At 45.7% G+C, this 20716-nt stretch overlaps 1 protein-coding gene across 1 annotated transcript; it reads right to left on the reverse strand.

Annotated features, from left to right (window-relative positions):
* Positions 1-12711: 12711 nt before the first annotated feature.
* On the reverse strand, positions 12712-14934 carry LOC125512382 (aluminum-activated malate transporter 10-like). Its single transcript, XM_048677474.1, has 3 exons — positions 14363-14934; positions 14095-14235; positions 12712-13996 (listed from the first exon to the last, which is right to left on the reverse strand). The coding sequence occupies exons 1-3, from the start codon at positions 14703-14705 to the stop codon at positions 13020-13022; spliced, it is 1461 nt and encodes a 486-aa protein (XP_048533431.1). The 5' UTR covers positions 14706-14934; the 3' UTR covers positions 12712-13019.
* Positions 14935-20716: the final 5782 nt, after the last annotated feature.

A 20716-nucleotide genomic window follows, 5' to 3' on the forward strand; every position in this document is an offset into this window, starting at 1 on the left:
GCCCGGACCGACCTTACACGTACGCTTACGTGAGACTGGTTCCACCGACTGACATGCACTAGTTGCATAAGGTGGCTAGCGGGTGTCTGTCTCTCCCACTTTAGTCGGATCGGATTCGATGAAAAGGGTCCTTATGAAGGGTAAATAGAAATTGGCATATCACATTGTGGTTTTGGCGTAGGTAAGAAACGTTCTTGCTAGAAACCTATAGCAGCCACGTAAAAAAACTTGCAACAACAATTAGAGGACGTCTAACTTGTTTTTGCAGCATATGCCGTGTGATGTGATATGGCCAAAAGGATGTGATGAATGATATATGTGATGTATGAGATTGATCATGTTCTTGTAATAGGAATCACGACTTGCATGTCGATGAGTATGACAACCGGCAGGAGCCATAGGAGTTGTCTTAATTTATTTATGACCTGCGTGTCAACTTATACGTCATGTAATTACTTTACTTTATCGCTAACCGTTAGCCATAGTAGTAGAAGTAATAGTTGACGAGACAACTTCATGAGGACACGATGATGGAGATCATGATGATGGAAATCATGGTGTCATGCCGGTGACGACGATGATCATGGTGCCCCGAAGATGGAGATCAAAAAGGAGCAAAATGATATTGGCCATATCATGTCACTATTTGATTGCATGTGATGTTTATCATGTTTTACATCTTATTTGCTTAGAACGACGGTAGCATAAATAAGATGATCCCTCACAATAATTTCAAGAAAGTGTTCCCCCTAACTGTGCACCATTGCTAAGGTCCGTTATTCTGAAGCACCACGTGATGATTGGGTGTGATAGGTTCTAACGTTCGCATACAACGGGTGTAAGCCAGATTTACACATGCAAAACACTTAGGTTGACTTGACGAGCCTAGCATGTACAGACATGGCCTCGGAAAACGGAAGACTGAAAGGTCGAACATGAGTCGTATAGAAGATACGATCAACATGAAGATGTTCACCGATGATGACTAGTCCGTCTCAGGTGATGATCGGACACGGCCTAGTTGAATCGGATCATGTATTACTTAGATGACTAGAGGGATGTCTATCTGAGTGGGAGTTCATTAAATAATTTGATTAGATGAACTTAATTATCATGAACTTAGTCTAAAATCTTTATAATATGTCTTGTAGATCAAATGGCCCACGCTAATGTTGTCCTCAACTTCAACGCGTTCCTAGAGAAAACCAAGCTGAAAGACGATGGTAGCAACTATACGGACTGGGTCCGGAACTTGAGGATCATCCTCATAGCTGCCAAGAAAGCATATGTCCTTGAAGCACCGCTAGGTGAAGTACCACCCCCAGCAAACCAAGACGTTATGAAGGCTTGGCAGTCCCGTGCTGATGATTACTCCCTGGTTTAGTGCGGCATGCTTTACAGCTTAGAACCGGGGCTCCAGAAGCGTTTTGAGCAACACGGAGCATATGAGATGTTCCAAGAGCTGAAAATGGTTTTCCAAGCTCATGCCCGGGTCGAGAGATATGAAGTCTCCGACAAGTTCTACAGTTGTAAGATGGAGGAGAATAGTTCCGTCAGCGAGCACATACTCAAAATGTCTGGGTTGCACAACCGCTTGTCTCAGCTGGGATTTAATCTCCCGGATGATGCGCTCGTTGACAGAATCCTTCAGTCGCTCCCACCTAGCTACAAGAGCTTTGTGATGAACTTCAATATGCAGGGGATGGAAAAGACCATTCCTGAGGTATATTCAATGTTGAAATCAGCGGAGGTGGAAATCAAAAAGGAACATCAAGTGTTGATGGTGAATAAAACCACTAAGTTCAAGAAGGGCAAGGGTAAAAAGAATTTCAAGAAGGACAGCAAGGGGGTTGCCGCGCCCGGTAAGCAAGCTGCCGGGAAGAAGCTAAAGAATGGACCCAAGCCCGAGACTGAGTGTTTTTATTGCAAGGGAAGTGGTCACTGGAAGCGGAACTGCCCCAAGTACTTAGCGGACAAGAAGGCCGGCAACACCAAAGGTATATGTGATATACATGTTATTGATGTGTACCTTACCAGTACTCGTAGTAGCTCCTGGGTATTTGATACCGGTGCCGTTGCTCATATTTGTAACTCAAAACAGGAGCTGCAGAATAAGCGGAGACTAGCGAAGGACGACGTGACGATGCGCGTCGGGAATGGTTCCAAGGTCGATGTGATCGCCGTCGGCACGCTACCTCTACATTTACCTACGGGATTAGTTTTAAACCTCAATAATTGTTATTTAGTGCCAGCTTTGAGCATGAACATTGTATCAGGATCTCGTTTAATACGATATGGCTACTCATTTAAATCCGAGAATAATTGTTGTTCTATTTATATGAGAGATATGTTTTATGGTCATGCCCCGCTGGTCAATGGTTTATTCTTATTTAATCTCGAACGTGATGTTACACATATTCATAGTGTGAATACCAAAAGATGTAAGGTTGATAATGATAGTGCCACATACTTGTGGCACTGCCGCCTTGGTCACATTGGTGTCAAACGCATGAAGAAACTCCATGCAGATGGACTTTTGGAGTCTCTTGATTATGAATCATTTGACACATGCGAACCATGCCTCATGGGAAAAATGACCAAGACTCCATTCTCCGGAACAATGGAGCGAGCAACCAGCTTATTGGAAATCATACATACAGATGTGTGCGGTCCAATGAGTGTTGAGGCTCGCGGTGGCTATCGTTATGTTCTCACCCTCACTGATGACTTGAGTAGATATGGGTATGTCTACTTAATGAAACACAAGTCTGAGACCTTTGAAAAGTTCAAGGAATTTCAGAGTGAGGATGAGAATCAACGTGACAGGAAAATCAAGTTCTTGCGATCAGATCGTGGGGGAGAATATTTGAGTCACGAATTTGGCACGCACTTAAGGAAATGTGGAATAGTTTCACAACTCACGCCGCCTAGAACACCTCAGCATAATGGTGTGTCCGAACATCGTAATCACACTCTATTAGATATGGTGTGATCTATGATGTCTCTTACCGATCTACCATTGCCATTTTGGGGCTATGCTTTAGAGACTGTCGCATTCACTTTAAATAGGGCTCCGTCGAAATCCGTTGAGACGACACCGTATGAATTATGGTTTGGGAAGAAACCTAGCTGTCGTTTCTAAAAGTTTGGGGATGCGATGCTTACGTGAAGAAACTTCAACCTGAAAAGCTCGAACCCAAATTGGAAAAATGCGTCTTCATAGGATACCCTAAAGAAACTATTGGGTATATCTTATACCTCAGATCCGAAGGCAAGATCTTTGTTGCCAAGAATGGATCCTTTCTAGAGAAAGAGTTTCTCTCGAAAGAAGTAAGTGGGAGGAAAGTAGAACTTGATGAAGTATTGCCTCTTGAACCGGAGAGTGGCGCAGCTCACGAAAATGTTCCTGAGGTGCCTACACCGACTAGAGAGGAAGTTAATGATGATGATCATGAAACTTCAGATCAAGTTGCTACTGAACTTCGTAGGTCCACAAGGACACGTTCCACACCAGAGTGGTACGGCAACCCTGTCCTAGAAATCATGTTGTTGGACAATGGTGAACCTTCGAACTATGAAGAAGCGATGGCGGGCCAAGATTCCGACAAATGGCTGGAAGCCATGAAATCCGAGATAGGATCCATGTATGAAAACGAAGTATGGACTTTGACTGACTTGCCCGATGATCGGCGAGCCATAGAAAATAAATGGATCTTTAAGAAGAAGACAGACGTGGATGGTAATGTGACCATCTATAAGGCTCGGCTTGTCACTAAGGGTTATCGACAAGTTCAAGGGGTTGACTACGATGAGACTTTCTCACCCGTAGCAAAGCTGAAGTCCGTCCGAATCATGTTGGCAATTGCCGCATTCTATGATTATGAGATATGGCAAATGGATGTCAAAACGGCATTCCTTAATGGTTTCCTTAAGGAAGAATTGTATATGATGCAGCCGGAAGGTTTTGTCGATCCTAAGAATGCTGACAAGGTGTGCAAGCTCCAACGCTCAATCTATGGGCTGGTGCAAGCATCTCGGAGTTGGAACATTCGATTTGATGAGATGATCAAAGTGTTTGGGTTTACGCAGACTTATGGAGAAGCCTGTGTTTACAAGAAAGTGAGTGGGATCTCTGTAGCATTTCTCATATTATATGTGGATGACATACTATTGATGGGAAATGATATAGAATTCTTGGAAAGCATAAAGGCCTACTTGAAAAAGTGTTTTTCAATGAAGGATCTTGGAGAAGCTGCTTATATATTAGGCATCAAGATCTATAGAGATAGATCGAGACGCCTCATTGGTCTTTCACAGAGTACATACCTTGACAAGATATTGAAGAAGTTCAATATGGATCAGTCCAAGAAGGGGTTCTTGCCTGTGTTGCAAGGTACGAGATTGAGCACAGCTCAATGCCCGACCATGGCAGAAGATAGAGAAAAGATGAGTGTCGTCCCCTATGCCTCAGCCATAGGGTCTATTATGTACGCCATGCTGTGTACCAGACCTGATGTAAACCTTGTCGTAAGTTTTGTAGGAAGGTACCAAAGTAATCCCGGCATGGAACACTAGACAGCGGTCAAGAATATCCTGAAGTACCTGAAAAGGACTAAGGATATGTTTCTCATTTATGGAGGTGACGAAGAGCTCGTCGTGGGTTACGTCGATGCTAGCTTCGACACAGATCTGGATGACTCTAAGTCACAAACCGGATACGTGTATATCTTGAATGGTGGGGCAGTCAGCTGGTGCAGTTGTAAGCAAAGTGTCGTGGCGGGATCTACATGTGAAGCGGAGTACATGGCAGCCTCGGAGGCAGCACAAGAAGCAATCTAGGTGAAGGAGTTCATTACCGACCTAGGAGTTATTCCCAATGCGTCGGGCCCGATGACTCTCTTCTGTGACAACACTGGAGCTATTGCCCTTGCCAAGGAGCCCAGGTTTCACAGGAAGACCAAGCATATCAAGCGTCGCTTCAACTCCATTCATGAAAATGTTCAAAATGGAGACATAGATATTTTTAAAGTGCATACGGACCTGAATGTCGCAGATCCGTTGACTAAACCTCTTCCTCGAGCAAAACATGATCAACACCAGAACTCTATGGGTGTTCGATTCATCACAATGTAACTAGATTATTGACTCTAGTGCAAGTGGGAGACTGTTGCAAATATGCCCTAGAGGCAATAATAAAATGGTTATTATTATATTTCCTTGTTCATGATAATTGTCTATTGTTCATGCTATAATTGTGTTATCCGGAAATCGTAATACATGTGTGAATACATAGACCACAACATGTCCCTAGTGAGCCTCTAGTTGACTAGCTCGTTGATCAATAGATGGTTACGATTTCCTGACCATGGACATTGGATATCATTGATAACGGGATCACATCATTAGGAGAATGATGTGATGGACAAGACCCAATCCTAAGCATAGCACAAGATCGTGTAGTTCGTCTGCTAGAGCTTTTCTAAGTGTCAAGTATCATTTCCTTAGACCATGAGATTGTGCAAATCCTGGATACCGTAGGAGTGCTTTGGGTGTACCAAACGTCACAACGTAACTGGGTGGCTATAAAGGTACACTACAGGTATCTCCGAAAGTGTCTGTTGGGTTGGCATGAATCGAGACTGGGATTTGTCACTCCGTATGACGGAGAGGTATCTCTGGGCCCACTCGGTAATGCATCATCATAATGAGCTCAGTGTGACTAAGTAGTTGGTCACGGGATCATGCATTACGGAACGAGTAAAGTGACTTGCCGGTAACGAGATTGAACGAGGTATTGGGATACCGACGATCAAATCTCGGGCAAGTAATGTACTGATTGACAAAGGGAATTGTATACGGGATTGCTTGAATCCTCGACATCGTGGTTCATCCGATGAGATCATCGTGGAAGATGTGGGAGCCAACATGGGTATCCAGATCCCGATGTTGGTTATTGGCCGGAGAGTTGTCTCGGTCATGTCTGCATGGTTCCCGAACCCGTAGGGTCTACACACTCTTAAGGTTCGATGACGCTAGGGTTATTAGGAAGACTTGTATGTGATTACCGAATGTTGTTCGGAGTCCCGGATGAGATCCCGGACGTCACGAGGAGTTTCGGAATGGTCTGGAGGTGAAGATTTATATGTAGGAAGTTGTCATACGGTCACCGGAAAGGTTCGGGGGCATATCGGTATTGTACCGGGGCCACCGGAGGGGTTCCGGGGTCCACAGGGAGGGGCCACCTCTCTCGGAGGGCCTAATGGGCTGTAGAGGAAACGGAACCAGCCCTACATGGGATGGGCGCATCCCCCCTTGGGCCCATGCGCCTAGGGTTGGGGGAGAAACCCTAAGGGGGCGCCCCCCTTGCTTGGGGGGCAAGCCCCCTCCCCTTGGCCGCCGCCCCCCTCTAGATCTCATCTAGAGGGGGACGGCCCCCTTCCTTCCCCTATATATAGAGGGGCAAGGGGAGGGCTGCATACACCATCCAAGGCGCGGCCCCTCCCCTCCCCAACACCTCTCCTCCTCCGCAAGAGCTTGTAGAAGCCCTGCCGGAGTACTGCTGCTCCACCACCACCACGCCATCGTGCTGCTGTTGGAGACCTCTTCCTCAACCTCTCCCTCCTCCTTGCTAGATCAAGGTGCGAGATACGTTCTCGCTCCGTACATGTGTTGAACGCGGAGGTGCCATCCGTTCGGCGCTAGGATCTTCGGTGATTTGGATCACGACGAGTACAACTCCATCAACCCCGTTCTCTTGAACGCTTCTGCTCGCGATCTACAAGGGTATGTAGATGCACTCCTCTCCCCTCGTTGCTAGATGACTCCATAGATTGATCTTGGTGATGCGTAGAAAATTTTAAATTTCTGCTACGATCCCCAACACTTGATCCAGTAGAGGGTCGAGGGAGAGTTTCGTCGGCACGATGGTGTGGTGCCGGTGTTGATGATATGATCCGCGCAGGGCTTTGCCTAAGCACTGCGACAATATGGCCGAGCTGGTAAACTATGGAGGGGGCACCGCACACGACTAAGGGACAATTGATGTGCCTTTGGGGTGCCCCCTGCCCCCATATATAAAGGGGGGAGGAGGAGGTGGCCGGCCCAAGGGGGGCGCGCCAAGGGGGGAGTCCTACTTGGACTCCTAGTCCAAGTAGGATTCGCCCCCCCCCCTCCTTCCAACCAACGGAAAGGGGAAAGGGGAAAGAGGGAGAGGAGAAGGAAAGGGGAGCCCCCCCCCCCACCCCTAGTCCAATTCGGTTTGGGCTTGGGGGCGCCACCTCCTGTGGCAGCCTCCCTCTCTCCGGTATGGCCCAATAGGCCCATTAACTTTCCCGGAGGGTTCCGGTAGCCTCCCGGTACTCCGAAAAATCCACAAACCTTATCGGAACCATTCCGGTATCCTATATAACCTTCCAATATATCATTCTTTACCTCCCGACCATTTCAAGACTCCTCGTCATGTCCGTGATCTCATCCGGGACTCCGAACAAACTTCGGTCACCAAAACACATAACTCATAATACAAATCGTCATCGAACGTTAAGCGCGCGGACCGTACGGGTTCGAGAACTATGTAGACATGACCGAGACACATCTCCGGTCAATAACCAATAGCGGAACCTGGATGCTCATATTGGCTCCTACATATTCTACGAAGATATTTATCGGTCAAACCGCATAACAACATACGTCATTCCCTTTGTCATCGGTATATTACTTGCCCGAGATTCGGTTCTTCGGTATCCTCATACCTAGTTCAATCTCGTTACCGACAAGTCTCTTTACTCGTTTTGTAATGCATCATCCCGTAACTAAATCATTAGTCACATTGCTTGCAAGGCTTATAGTGATGTGCATTACCGAGAGGGCCCAGAGATACCTCTCCGATACTCGGAGTGACAAATCCTAATCTCGATCTATGCCAACTCAACAAACACCATCGGAGACACCTGTAGAGCATATTTATAATCACCCAGTTACGTTGTGACGTCTGATAGCACACAAGGTGTTCCTCCTGTATTCGGGAGTTGCATAATCTCATAGTCAGAGAAATATGTATAAGTCATGAAGAAAGCAATAGCAATAAAACTAAACGATCATTATGCTAAGCTAACGGATGGGTCTTGTCCATCACATCATTCTCTAATGATGTGATCCCGTTCATCAAATGACAACACATGTCTATGGTCAGGAAACTTAACCATCTTTGATTAACGAGCTAGTCAAGTAGAGGCATACTAGGGACACTCTGTTTGTCTATGTATTCATACATGTACTAAGTTTCCGGTTAATACAATTCTAGCGTGAATAATAAACATTTATCATGATATAAGGAAATATAAATAACAACTTTATTATTGCCTCTAGGGCATATTTCCTTCAAGGCCTTCCCGGGCCTCCCCGTTGTAGCGGAGCCCTGCGCGCTGATAACCCACTGGTATAGGGGATCGCAACAGTTTTCAAGGGTAGAGTATTCAACCAAAATTTATCGATTCGACACAAGGAGAGCCAAAGAATATTCACGAGTATTAGCAGTTGAGTTGTCAATTCAACCACATCTGAAAGACTTAATATCTGCAACGAAGTTTTAGTAGCAAAGTTGTATGGAAGTAATGGTAACAGTGGCAATAGTAGCAGTAGCAGTTTTGTAGTGATTGTAACAGCAGCACGGCAAAAGTAACTTAGCAAAGATCAATATGTGAAAAGCTCGTACGCATTGGATCGGCAATGATAATTGTGTTGGATAATATTCATCATGTAACAGTCATAACCTAGGGTGACACATAACTAGCTCCAATTCATCAATATAATGTAGGCATATATTCCGTATATAGTCATACGTGCTTATGAAAAAGAACTTGCATGATATCTTTTGTCATATCCTCCCGTGGCAACAGGATCCATAAGAAAACTAAGGGATATTAATGCCTCCTTTTAATAAAGAACCGGAACAAAGCATTAGCACTTAGTGAATACATGAACTCCTCAAACTACGATAATCATCGGAAAGAATCCCAATTATTGTCACCTTGGGGTATGCGGATCATAACTCATAATATGTGTCTCCAACTTGCAAGGTAGGATCAAGAACACACATATATTTATGAAAACATAATAGATTCAGATCTGAAATCATGGCACTCGGGCCCTAGTGACAAGCATTAAGCATAGCAAAGTCATAGCAACATCAATCTCAGAACATAGTGGATACTAGGGATCAAACACAAACAAAACTAACTCGATTATTTGAACATAGTGGGCGCCCTATTGGGTTTGCCCATGCGCGAGCAGGCACCCCCGTTTTTTTCGTTCTCTTACTTTTCCTTTTTTTACTTTCTGTTTTTCATTTATTCTATATTCAAATAATTCAGGATTGGTTGTAAAATTCAAAAATATTGTGAATTGTCATAAAAATAGTTCTTGAATTCAAAAATGTTTGCAACTCAAAAGAATGAACATCTTTTTAATTTTAATGAACATTTTTATGAGCATTTTTTATAATGATGAGCATTTTTTATATTTCATAAACAAAATTTGAATTTGATGAACAATTTTTTAACTTGATGAAGAAAATTTGTATTCAAGTTTTTTTTTGAAAAATGGATGAACAAACTTTGAAATCAATGAACAAATTTGGAGTTTGATGAACAAATTTTAATTTAATGAATATTTTTCGAGGTCGGTGAACAATTTTTGAATTTTGGTCTACATTTTTTAAATCCAATGAACAAAAAAATTGAATTCGATGAACATTTTCTGAATTGTTGAACTTTTTTTACATTGATGAATTTTTTTAATACGATGAACAAAAGTGTTCGTGAATTTGAAAGAAAACTCGCAAAAAGGTAAAAAGTAAAGATGAAAAAAGGAAAGAAAAAAGAAAGGGGGGTCGCACCCCACATGAGCCGGCCAGAAGGCGTGCAGGTGAGCTGGGGGGGAGGGTGCACCATGGCGCTAGGGGGTGTCCTACGCGCCGTATAGGATCCGCTTGTTTATATAACTACTAATGCTACACTATCTTCCATCTCGCCTCAAGGATTTTCGCGTCCAGGCGTTATCGGGCCATCCTAATATATGGTTCTTACAGGAGCGGTTTTTAGGGCCGGTTTTTCTCTCTCTTTATCTATATTTTTATGTGTTGGTTTTCGTTTTTTTTCTTGCGCTTTTTCGTCGGGTTTTCCTTTTTGTTTTCATTTTCCCTTTTCCCATTATCTTTTCTTTCGGTTGTCTGTGTCGGTTTTCTACAATTTTCTTTTGGGTTTTGGTTTTCTGTATTTCTCTGCCGGTTTGCTTTGTTTTTTGTTTTTTTATCCTTTTGCCTTTTTCAACATCTATTTCCCTTTTTCTCGCATACATTGTATATTTTTCATATATATTAGAGCAATTTGTTATACACGTTTAATAATTTTTAAATACATATTTTTAATTATATATATATGTTTTGATGTCTATGTTTTTTCATAAAGTTTGTACATTTTTCTTATACATCTAAAACTTCTTTATACACATTTAAATACATGTTTTTGAACATTTTTTGATACATGTCGAGTGCAATTATATGTTGCAACATCTTTATAAATGGTATGATGCTTTTTTAAATTAGGCACATTTTTTAAATTGTATATACATTTTACAAAATGTCACGAAATATTTTTGAAACACATGCATATCATGAACATAGTTTTGGACTCATGAACATTTTTTAATGTAACATACATTTTTATGAATGGCATATTTTTTGAATTGCATAAACATACTTTTAGTTGTATAAATATTTGATATTTTGGAAACGCATGACCATTTTTCAATAGCACAAACATTTTTTTAATGTTGTCGACATTTTATTAAAATTATGCTAACAAAATGTTCATATTGGGTCAACATTCAAAATTGTTTAAAATCCATACTCCTCGTGATTTTAGAAAAATTAAGTACATTTTAGTTCTGGAATATATGTATTTCAAATGTTTCAAAAATATATAAACGATGAAGAATGAGAAAATGGAGAAGAAAGACAAACCAGTAGGAAGCTACTTGGCTCGACCCAATAATATGCTCGCTTGAGGCTGCCTTCAATTCCATCTCGCATCAAGAGAGATATAGGAGAGCAACTAAGTGTTACCCCTTGCGGGCCTCCCGCAAATGTCACTTTTATGGCCTGGGAGCCTACCAAGTGGAGCGCCCAGCTGCTGCCACGTGTTGTATGTTCGGCGTTTCATCTGAATTTTTTTGCACGTGTTTTCTGGATTTAGATCGTGTTTTCAGGGTTTTCATCTTTTCGGTTTTCTCCTAATTTTCCGTAGGTTTTAGAGATTTCTTTTGTGTATTTTTTTGTGAAGCATGGTTATGCTTTTCCAAAAGAGAAAAAGCATGCGCTTACATGAGAAGCATACATTTGCTTTTCTTTCGCGAGAAACACAAATGTGCTTCTTGAAAAAAATGCTTCAACTAGAAGCACAAATTTGCTTCCACAAGAAGCACAACTTTGCTTCTCGAAAAAAATTGTGCTTCTGTGAGAAGCACAACTGTGCTATACGTAAATTGAAAAAACATCATTGACACAAGTTAACATAGGTTCATGGGGCTGAGCAATCCTGATTCTTATACTCTTCAGGTGTTTGTTATACGTTGTCATCTATGTACTTAGCCCGGGGGGAGGGGAACGAATGGCGAGTGGATGGGAAGTGACGGAGAGCGGGGCGGTGAGTGGAGTGAAGCTAGGGCTTGCTTCAGATGAGGATTTTTTAATGGGGACGAAGCGGGGTCTGTACGGTCGTGGCGGACACGTCCAAAACTTTTCATACCCAAAGCGATGAAGGGGCAATTGTCTTCAAATATAACCATGAATGTTTTTCCAGGTGAAACTGAAAGGCGTCGGCTAGTGCTTCCCATACGAAAAATGCTTGTTTCATTAAAGCATAAATCACACACCAAGTTGATGTATAAAGAGTTGTGAGTGCTACTCGCGGCTGCATAGCTTTAGCATGTTGGTCAGAGCACATCCACTGCATGGGGGCTACTGAAATCCGAAGATCGCAATATCCCATGAGATATTATTCAGCCACGGCTAACCATGGAGATAACGCTGTTTCCATACGCATTACCGCCACCGAAACATTATCCCGTGGCCATCGCTCAGCTCGAGGACGATGATATCCAACCGAGTGATCCAGCGGTCCGCCATTTCGTTTCAGATATGCATGAGGCGTCATCTACCCCGCCATCAGGGGGTCCTCTCCCATCTCCCAGCAGCTCAGTGCCGCTGTGTTTGTACTCCACTAGGAAGGAGCTGGGCCGAATCCCATGGCCACTGTCCTCCTAACCTCGGCAGCAGGTACGATACGCCATCGAGCTCAACGGGTTTGGGTTGCGCCGCCGTCGGCCGGACAAGGACGACGCCTTTCCCGGCCCGATTATAAAACCTCTTTCTCGAGGCGATACGATCGGAACCGGGGCAATGTGAGCGCACAATCCTCTAGTGCGCCGCGCTGCTGTAATGCAACAGGCTGCACCAGAGAAATAGAAACATGGCATCGACTAGGGGAAAAGCACGGAGAGTGACCGCATGTCTATAGGATGGATTATTTTAGGGTAGCCAGCCCTGCAAGGTTCATGTGCTCAGCCGCCTTTTCCGTCGGTTTGTACAAGTGTGGTACGCACACGGGTACGTACTACTAGCAGCTACTGTCTTTTCATATTCTGAAATGAGAAAACTAGTGTCATTTCATCAGTTTGTATGATCGTGTCAACATATATGTATGCACAGGTACAACATGATGGACGCCGGTCTACTCTGCGATGATCATAAGCCGGTGTTTATTCGACCTGAACGCCGCGGATCAGAAGTTCATGCATCATCTTCTGTCCGCGGAAAATAATAACCAACGCTATAAACAAGAATGTAATTACTACTGATATAGCTAACTCGATGGTATTGTCAGGTTAAATCTGATCATACTCGGTTACTCGTCCGGTCCGATAAGTCCAGCTGCTCCGGAGCGCTTTCATAGACGACGCTTCTAAACCTGCTCAGAAGGTTTGGTTGTTTTGTTTTCTTCAGGTGGCTCATCGGAGTCTGTCTCGTTCAATGGATGTACTTTCGTTTTCAGCTCGGCGTCTCCCTTTTTGTCGTCATCATCGTCCGCCTGCTTGAAGCTGGCGAGGCTGGCCATCGTGTCCACGGCGTCGACCACGCTCTCGATCCTCGTCGATATCTCCGTCAGCAGCGACGCCACGGTGAAGAGCGGCATGGCGTCGATCAGCGACGCCTCCCCCGGCTCCCCGGCCAGCGTGAACGGGAGCTCCCGCATGTCGCCCTGCAGCTCGTGCACGGCCGTGTTCATGTCTGCCACGGCGAAGTCCAGCGCCGGGGAGGTCGTCATCGTGGCCACGGAGCTGGACGCCTCCCTCAGCACCCGCCCGCACTGCGCGCCCAGCCTCGTGCACACGTCGGCGAGCAGCCGCTTCACGCTCTCGGGGGCCTGGAGCTCGGCGCCGACGCAGCTCTTGAGGGTCTCCACGCAGTAGGCGCAGTGGCGCATGGCGGCGCCGAGCTTGGTGTACTGGGCGTAGGGGTGGCGGAAGCCGAACTTGCCGTGCGCGGGCTCCCACCGCGCCAGGTTGGCCTGCGAGTCCTCGGACGCCTTGGAGTTGAGCACGCACTTGTAGCCCTCCGACTTGGCCTGCGCGCCCTCCTCCTCGCCGAAGTATTCCTCGACGCAGCCCTCCACGGCGGCCGCGAGCTTCTCCATGTTGCGCACCGTGAGCTGGTGCAGCTCCTGGCCGGCCCACACGGGCCAGATGAGCACGCAGACGGCGAGGCAGATGAAGATGCCGATGGCGATGGTGACAAGCCGCTGCTGCGCCAGCTCCACCAGCTCGTCGACGCGGTACCCCGACACGGCCACCAGGCTGTATGTCAGGATGAAGATGGTCACGCCGTAGTCGAACCGGGCCTTCACCGTCGGTATGAACCGCGAGAAGGTGGCTGCCGCAGCTGCACGCGCACACCCCATAGATAATTATTAGTACGTGTGGCAGAAAGGTAGCGTGCCCAGTTTGTAAGTGCGCACGAAGGTTTATAGTACTACGTACCAAGAAGAAAGAGGGAGCCAGTGGTGATGACCGGCTCGAGCTTGTCGCCGGACTTGCTCGCCACCCAGTTCACGCCCAGCGCGAGCACGCCGGCGCTCGCCGTCGCCACGGCCCGGTTGAACCCTTTGTACACGCTGCCGCCTACACGTCCATACACAAACAAAATCAGCGATCAAGCCAAGAGTAAATACATGCATGCATGCATGCTGAAGATACAGTTGCTCCGCTACTGATCCGTTTTGTAATGATTCTACTAGGTGCGACTTACCAACAGTGTACTCGAAAATGACGACGACGGTCATGATGGCCCACATGGAAGCCCCGCCGACGCCGTCGTAGAGCGGCCTGGTGTAGTAGAAGACGGAGACCAAGGTAAGCGCAACGCCGACTTTGAGGCCGTGCACCACTCTCCTCGGATCGTCGGCGCCAATCTTCCACACCTTCTTGGCGAAGCCGGACACCGTGGCCCCGAGCATGAGCACGCAGGCGACCAGCCACGCCCAGGCCCTCCCGGCCGGCCCGGCCTCGTGCTCCACCGTCACCGACGCGCCCTCCGGCACCGTCACCCGCCACTCCAGCCCGCTCTGCGCGTCCCTCGCAGCGGCCTCCATGATCACCGGCAGAAGCAGGTCCAGACGAGCCCCTCCCTACTGCAAGCGTGCCAAGAAAATGCGGCCCGGCTGGCCGGCTCTGCTATGGTATATATAGGTTGACCGCTGCTTCTGCGTCACTTATTCTGTTGGAGTTATGCTACGAGCTGACAGGACCGGAGGGAGAAGGGAGGGGAGCAACGCAAGCTTCCAAGGAAGGAACGAGGGAAAGGAAAGGCTGCCGGGCGAATGACCTCCCTGTCTTGGAATGTTGTGAGACGCCGGGGGACTTGCTTATATAGGGACGAAGCTTTCCGAGGCACTCCAATGGACTTTGACGTGGGGCATTTGTCAGGCTGGAGATTGGAGACGACCGGCCTCGCGCACGAAAGCTCGCGCGATACGTGCGTTTCTCGGCAAAGGAAAAGGGGCCGAGTGCGTCGCCAACAGGGTGGATGGAAATGGAGGCGCGGTACGTGCAGATCGAGTGCGGTTTCCCATCGTCGTCGTCGCGGTTTTGCTCGCCACACGATCGATCACGATTGATCTGCTCGTCTCCGGCTCAGGGCGATCCGGAATTCCTGACCGCTCCGCTTCGATTAGTTACTTGTCAGTTACCGCGTCGCATCAGCAATTTCGTCCTTAGCCAATTTGATCCTCAATCTGTAGTGCGACAAATTCGAACCGTCTAGAGATTTGCTGCTGCGTAATTGTCAGTTGCTCAAGTCTTTGAGACCGATAGGGACACGCATGTAGTTCGAACTTGTTGGGCACAAACTCGATCGCCTGATCGATATATAGACGCCGGCAAGATGAGCTCGGCCCCTTTCATCCTTGAGACAGATTGCTCAGTCGCGGCGGCGGCGATGCTGGAGCATGGTACTGACAGATCTCCGGTGACGGCTCTGATCGGTGAAACCAAGCGTTTACTGGAAGGACACGGGGAGTGAGTTCAAAATTGCTGCTATGTCTCGTGATCAGAACGTTGCTAGCTATAGACTTGCCCGGTTGGGGAGTTCTTCTCCGCGCGTGCAGCTGCCTGGTTGCGCTCGCGTCCTGATGAGATTGTAAGCCTATGTGGCCAAACCAGTCATTAATAGTACAATCTCTTTTTTTCAAAATAAAATAAAATTGATGTACTCGTTTTGATCTACTCCCTCCTTTCACTTTTATAAATCGTTTCAGACAAACAAAATTGTGTTGTTTTGCACACTGTCTGAAACATTTACAAAGCCTTATAAAAATAAACAGAGGGAGTACTTGGAATTTAGACGGACGAAAATTATACAAATGCGGAAAGAATTGCTCCAACCGCCGCTAAATTGAATATTGGGAGCATATTCATAACCCTCAACTCAAAGTGCACAGGAAAGGGCTTAGAAATCGGTGGTCGTACATGGATCTTGTGGTACAATATGTACTTCAGCTGCACTCACTAGCTAGTAAGTAGCTCCTTGTAATTATGACTAGCCAGACATTAGTGCGTGGATGCATGCACTAGCCTTTCAACTTTTGTAAACTGGCTTTTCTAAATCAAAAGGACCTCCTACATTTTCGTTTTCCTTTTTTGAATGGGTCCATTTTCATCTGTGGAAGTCAAATGAGGTGCATATCTACAAGCCTACACATCAAAATAGATGGATGCACTCCAGTGGAGATTTTACCGGGCGGCTTTACCCTTCAAAAATGTTACTCCCTCCCGTTTTGTACACAAGACCACTTTCTCAATTTTTAGATATCAAGAAAACAAAATCAACTAATAAGTAACACAATTAATTGTGTGGAAAATCTTGTATTTTGAGTCAATTAAACATATTGCAGGGAAGCAACACAGCCGCCTCCTCCTCCTAAAAAAACAGCTAGGGTTTGTGCCTCTCGCTGGCTCCGCGTAGGTCCGCCTCGTCTCCGGTGGCCCTAGGGTCATGTGGGCGCGGTGGATCCTGGTAAGGGCCGGCGGGACGGCTCTATTGTTAGTCGTTCCTTTAAGATTTGTTAGGGTTTGTGTCCTGCTCGGGAAGGCGAGACGGCGGCGGCTCCCTGAAGATGGAATAAAGGTTTTCCCGCCTAACCCCTGTTCCGGTGGTGCGCCTAGCATAGTTGGTAGGCGTGTGGAGGTGTGTCTCCCGCGGATCTACCCTCGGCAGATTTGCTCGGATCTGGTTGTTATTTGTCTATGTTCGTGTGTCTTCGGGTTGGATCCTTTTGATCTACCTTATTCTTCATCGGCGGCGCTTGATGTTCTGATGCGCTGATCCTATGAGGGCTTAACACGACGACTTCTCGTCTGTCTACTACAACAAGTTGTGCCCAACTCCGATGAGGGAGGGACGATGACGGCGGCGCGCCTTCTGCTCGCTTCAGTGGTCGTCGCTAGGCGGTCTATAGATCTGGATGTAATTTTTATTATTTCTGATGTTAGTTGTACTGCCATGATTGAAGATGAATATATCAAAAGTTTTCTCACAAAAAAATAACTAAACACATTGGTTGTGGTGTCTTTTTTTTCTATAATTGCATGCAAGTGTTCACAGTAATGAGCACCATCGTACAAGGTAGAAACCTAATCAATCCTTCTTGAAAAAAGATGGTGACCTTGTATAGCTGTAAAATGTATTTTTGATAGTGGCCTTGTATTTACAACCAGAGGGAGAATTACTAATTAGGAACCTAAATATGTCACTTGACAATTACTCCCTCTGTCCCATAATATAGGATGTTTTTGCAGTTCAAATTGAACTGCAAAAACGTCTTACATTATGGGACAGAATAGTACTATATTGCATGTAATTTGCATGTAACAATTCTAACGCATTTGCTAACTAGGCTTAGGAGTTAGGACTTGATATTTTGAGTCCACCCTTCATTTCTCATGTTGATTCGCCACTCACCTATGTATAAGTTCGGCCTGCCAAGTGACTTACAATTAGTAAGAAGGAATTTAATTATCTCGCCCACCAGGTATGCAAAGTGGGTTTGATACAAGGAAGCAAAATTGCATATTGTATTAGCGTGTGACGATACTCAAATGAATCATGGCATACAACAGACAAGGGTCAATTTGCCGCTGCCTTCAACTCATCTTTCTGCAAGATCTTATAGCGGACGGCTTGCACGGTCATTTTTGCGTCTGCATCCAAAGACTCCAAATTCAAGGACAACATCTTGGCGTCCTCCGCATGGCTGTGATCTTCGCCTTCTTTTCTTCAAGCATCACCTTCTTCTCCTCGAGCATGGCCTTCTTCTCTTAGATCATGGCCCTCTACTCTTCGAGTTTGAGCTTCTTCTTGGTCGCCTTCATCAACAATTTGAACCTCTCCCCCTTTTTTTCTTCCTTGATGTCCGAGCGCTTGACATATGCCTCCTCCTTCTTCATCAAGATGTCCTCGAACATGTTCGTCATCTTGGCCGCCCACAGCTTCTCGCTTTGCTCTGTCTCCTCCCACTTCTTTCCTCGGAACCCTCTTCTAACTTTGTTGGGCGGTTCTTTTGTTGGGTCCGTTGGGTCACCAGTTTCTTTCTCTGTGGCTTGGGCAGCGGTCTTGGATATGAATGTGTTTCACTTAGGTTGCCCATTGAACTTCAACCAACAATGCATGATAGTGAAAATTTTCTTCTCCAACTTGAACACCATACATGGGCGAGAAGGCTACAAAGTAAAACATTGTCACACAATGCATATCCGGCAAGTGATCAACAAAAGTATGGATGTCCGGCTACAAAACATTGCATGTCCGGCTAGTGATCAACAAAACTATGCATATTCGGCTAGTGATCAACAAAACTATGCATATCCGGCTACAAACCTTTGCATATCCAGTCAGTGATCAACAAAACTATGCGTGTCCAGCCAAATGAACTTACTCTTGATGATTTACGCACCACTAGGCCACTGTGCGATGAGATGCGCTAAGTGGCCGCAATACTTGGACATGGTCTCTTGAGGGACTTTGATTCACGGTTGCGGATGACCGTGTCAAAGTAGGGTGCGAAATGCTTATATTCATAGAACCATGTGCGAATGTTGGACCAAAATGTTGTGCCCTTTTTCTTCGTGCCATGGATTAGATCGATACCAGTGGCCAACTATGCATTGTAAACAACTCGTCCTCGCGCATGTTTAAGCTTTCTCATCTACGCTTCTTCTTCGGATCACCGGCAGAATCAGTTGGATCATCGTCCTCGTTGTCCTCCTCATCCTGCTGTCCGGCGGCCAAATCCTGCTGCTATGTACTCGTGCTAGTCTGGATGTAGGACTACTGTGTGCCCGGCTGGGTGTAGCCTGATACGTCTCCAACGTATCTATAATTTTTGATTGCTCTATGCTATATTATCTACTATTTTGGACATTATTGGGCTTTATTTTCCACTTTTATATTATTTTTGGGACTAACCTATTAACCGAAGGCCCAGCCCAGAATTACTGTTTTTTGCCTGTTTTAGGGTTTCGAAGAAAATGAATATCAAACGGAGTCCAAACGGAATGAAACCTTCGAGAACGTGATTTTCTCAACGAACAAGACCCAGGAGACTTGGACCCTACGTCAAGACACAAAAGAGGAGGCCACGAGGTAGGAGGGCGCGCCTACCCCCCCCAGGCGCGCCCTCCACCCTCGTGGGCCCCCTGTTGCTCCACTGACGTACTCCTTCCTCCTATATATACCTACGTACCCCCAAACGATCAGATACAGAGCCAAAAACCTAATTTTACCGTCGCAACTTTCTGTATCCACGAGATCCCATCTTGGGGCCTGTTCCGGAGCTCCGCCGAGGGGACATCGATCACGGAGGGCTTCTACATCAACACCATAGCCCCTTCGATGAAGTGTGAGTAGTTTACCTCAGACCTACGGGTCCATAGTTATTAGCTAGATGGCTTCTTCTCTCTTTTTGGATCTCAATACAATGTTCTCCCCCTCTCTTGTGGAGAACTATTCGATGTAATCTTCTTTTTGCGGTGTGTTTGTTGAGACCGATGAATTGTGGATTTATGATCAAGTCTATCTATGTACAATATTTGAATCTTCTCTGAATTCTTTTATGTATCATTGGTTATATTTGCAAGTCTTTTCAAATTATCAGTTTGGTTTGTCCTACTAGATTGATCTTTCTTGCAATGGGAGAAGTGCTTAGCTATGGGTTCAATCTTGCGGTGTCCTTTCCCAGTGACAGTAGGGGCAGCAAGGCACGTATTGTATTGTTGCCATCGAGGATAACAAGATGGGGTTTTCATCATATTGCATGAGTTTATCCCTCTACATCATGTCATCTTGCTTAAAGCATTACTCTGTTTTTAACTTAATACTCTAGATGCATGCTGGATAGCGGTCGATGAGTTGAGTAATAGTAGTAGATGCAGGCAGGAGTCGGTCTACTTGTCTCGGGCGTGATTCCTATATACATGATCATGCCTAGATATTCTCATAACTATGCTCAATTCTATCAATTGCTCAACAGTAATTTGTTCACCCACCATAGAATACTTACGCTATCGAGAGAAGCCACTAGTGAAACCTATGGCCCCCGGGTCTATCTTTATCATATTAATCTCTTACTACTTAGTTATTTCCTTTGCTTTTTTACTTTGCCTTTATTTTACTTTGCATCTTTATCACAAAAATACCAAAAAAAATTATCTTATCATATCTATTAGATCTCACTCTCGTAAGTGGCCGTGTAGGGATTGACAACCCCTATTCGCGTTGGTTGCGATGATTTATTTGTTTTGTGCAGGTACGAGGGACTCGCGCGTAGCCTCCTACTGGATTGATACCTTGATTCTCAAAAACTGAGGGAAATACTTATGCTACTTTGCTGCATCATCCCTTCCTCTTCGGGGAAAACCAACGCAGTGCTCAAGAGGTAGCAAGAAGGATTTCTGGCGCCGTTGCCGGGGAGGTCTACGCAAAAGTCAACATACCAAGTACCCATCACATACCCTTATCTCCCGAATTACATTATTTGCCATTTGCCTCTCGTTTTCCTCTTCCCCACTTCACCCTTACCGTTTTATTCGCCCTCTCTCTCTATCCTCC

This window comes from Triticum urartu, chromosome 6, assembly GCF_003073215.2.
Source record: "Triticum urartu cultivar G1812 chromosome 6, Tu2.1, whole genome shotgun sequence".
Classification (NCBI taxonomy): domain Eukaryota; kingdom Viridiplantae; phylum Streptophyta; class Magnoliopsida; order Poales; family Poaceae; genus Triticum; species Triticum urartu.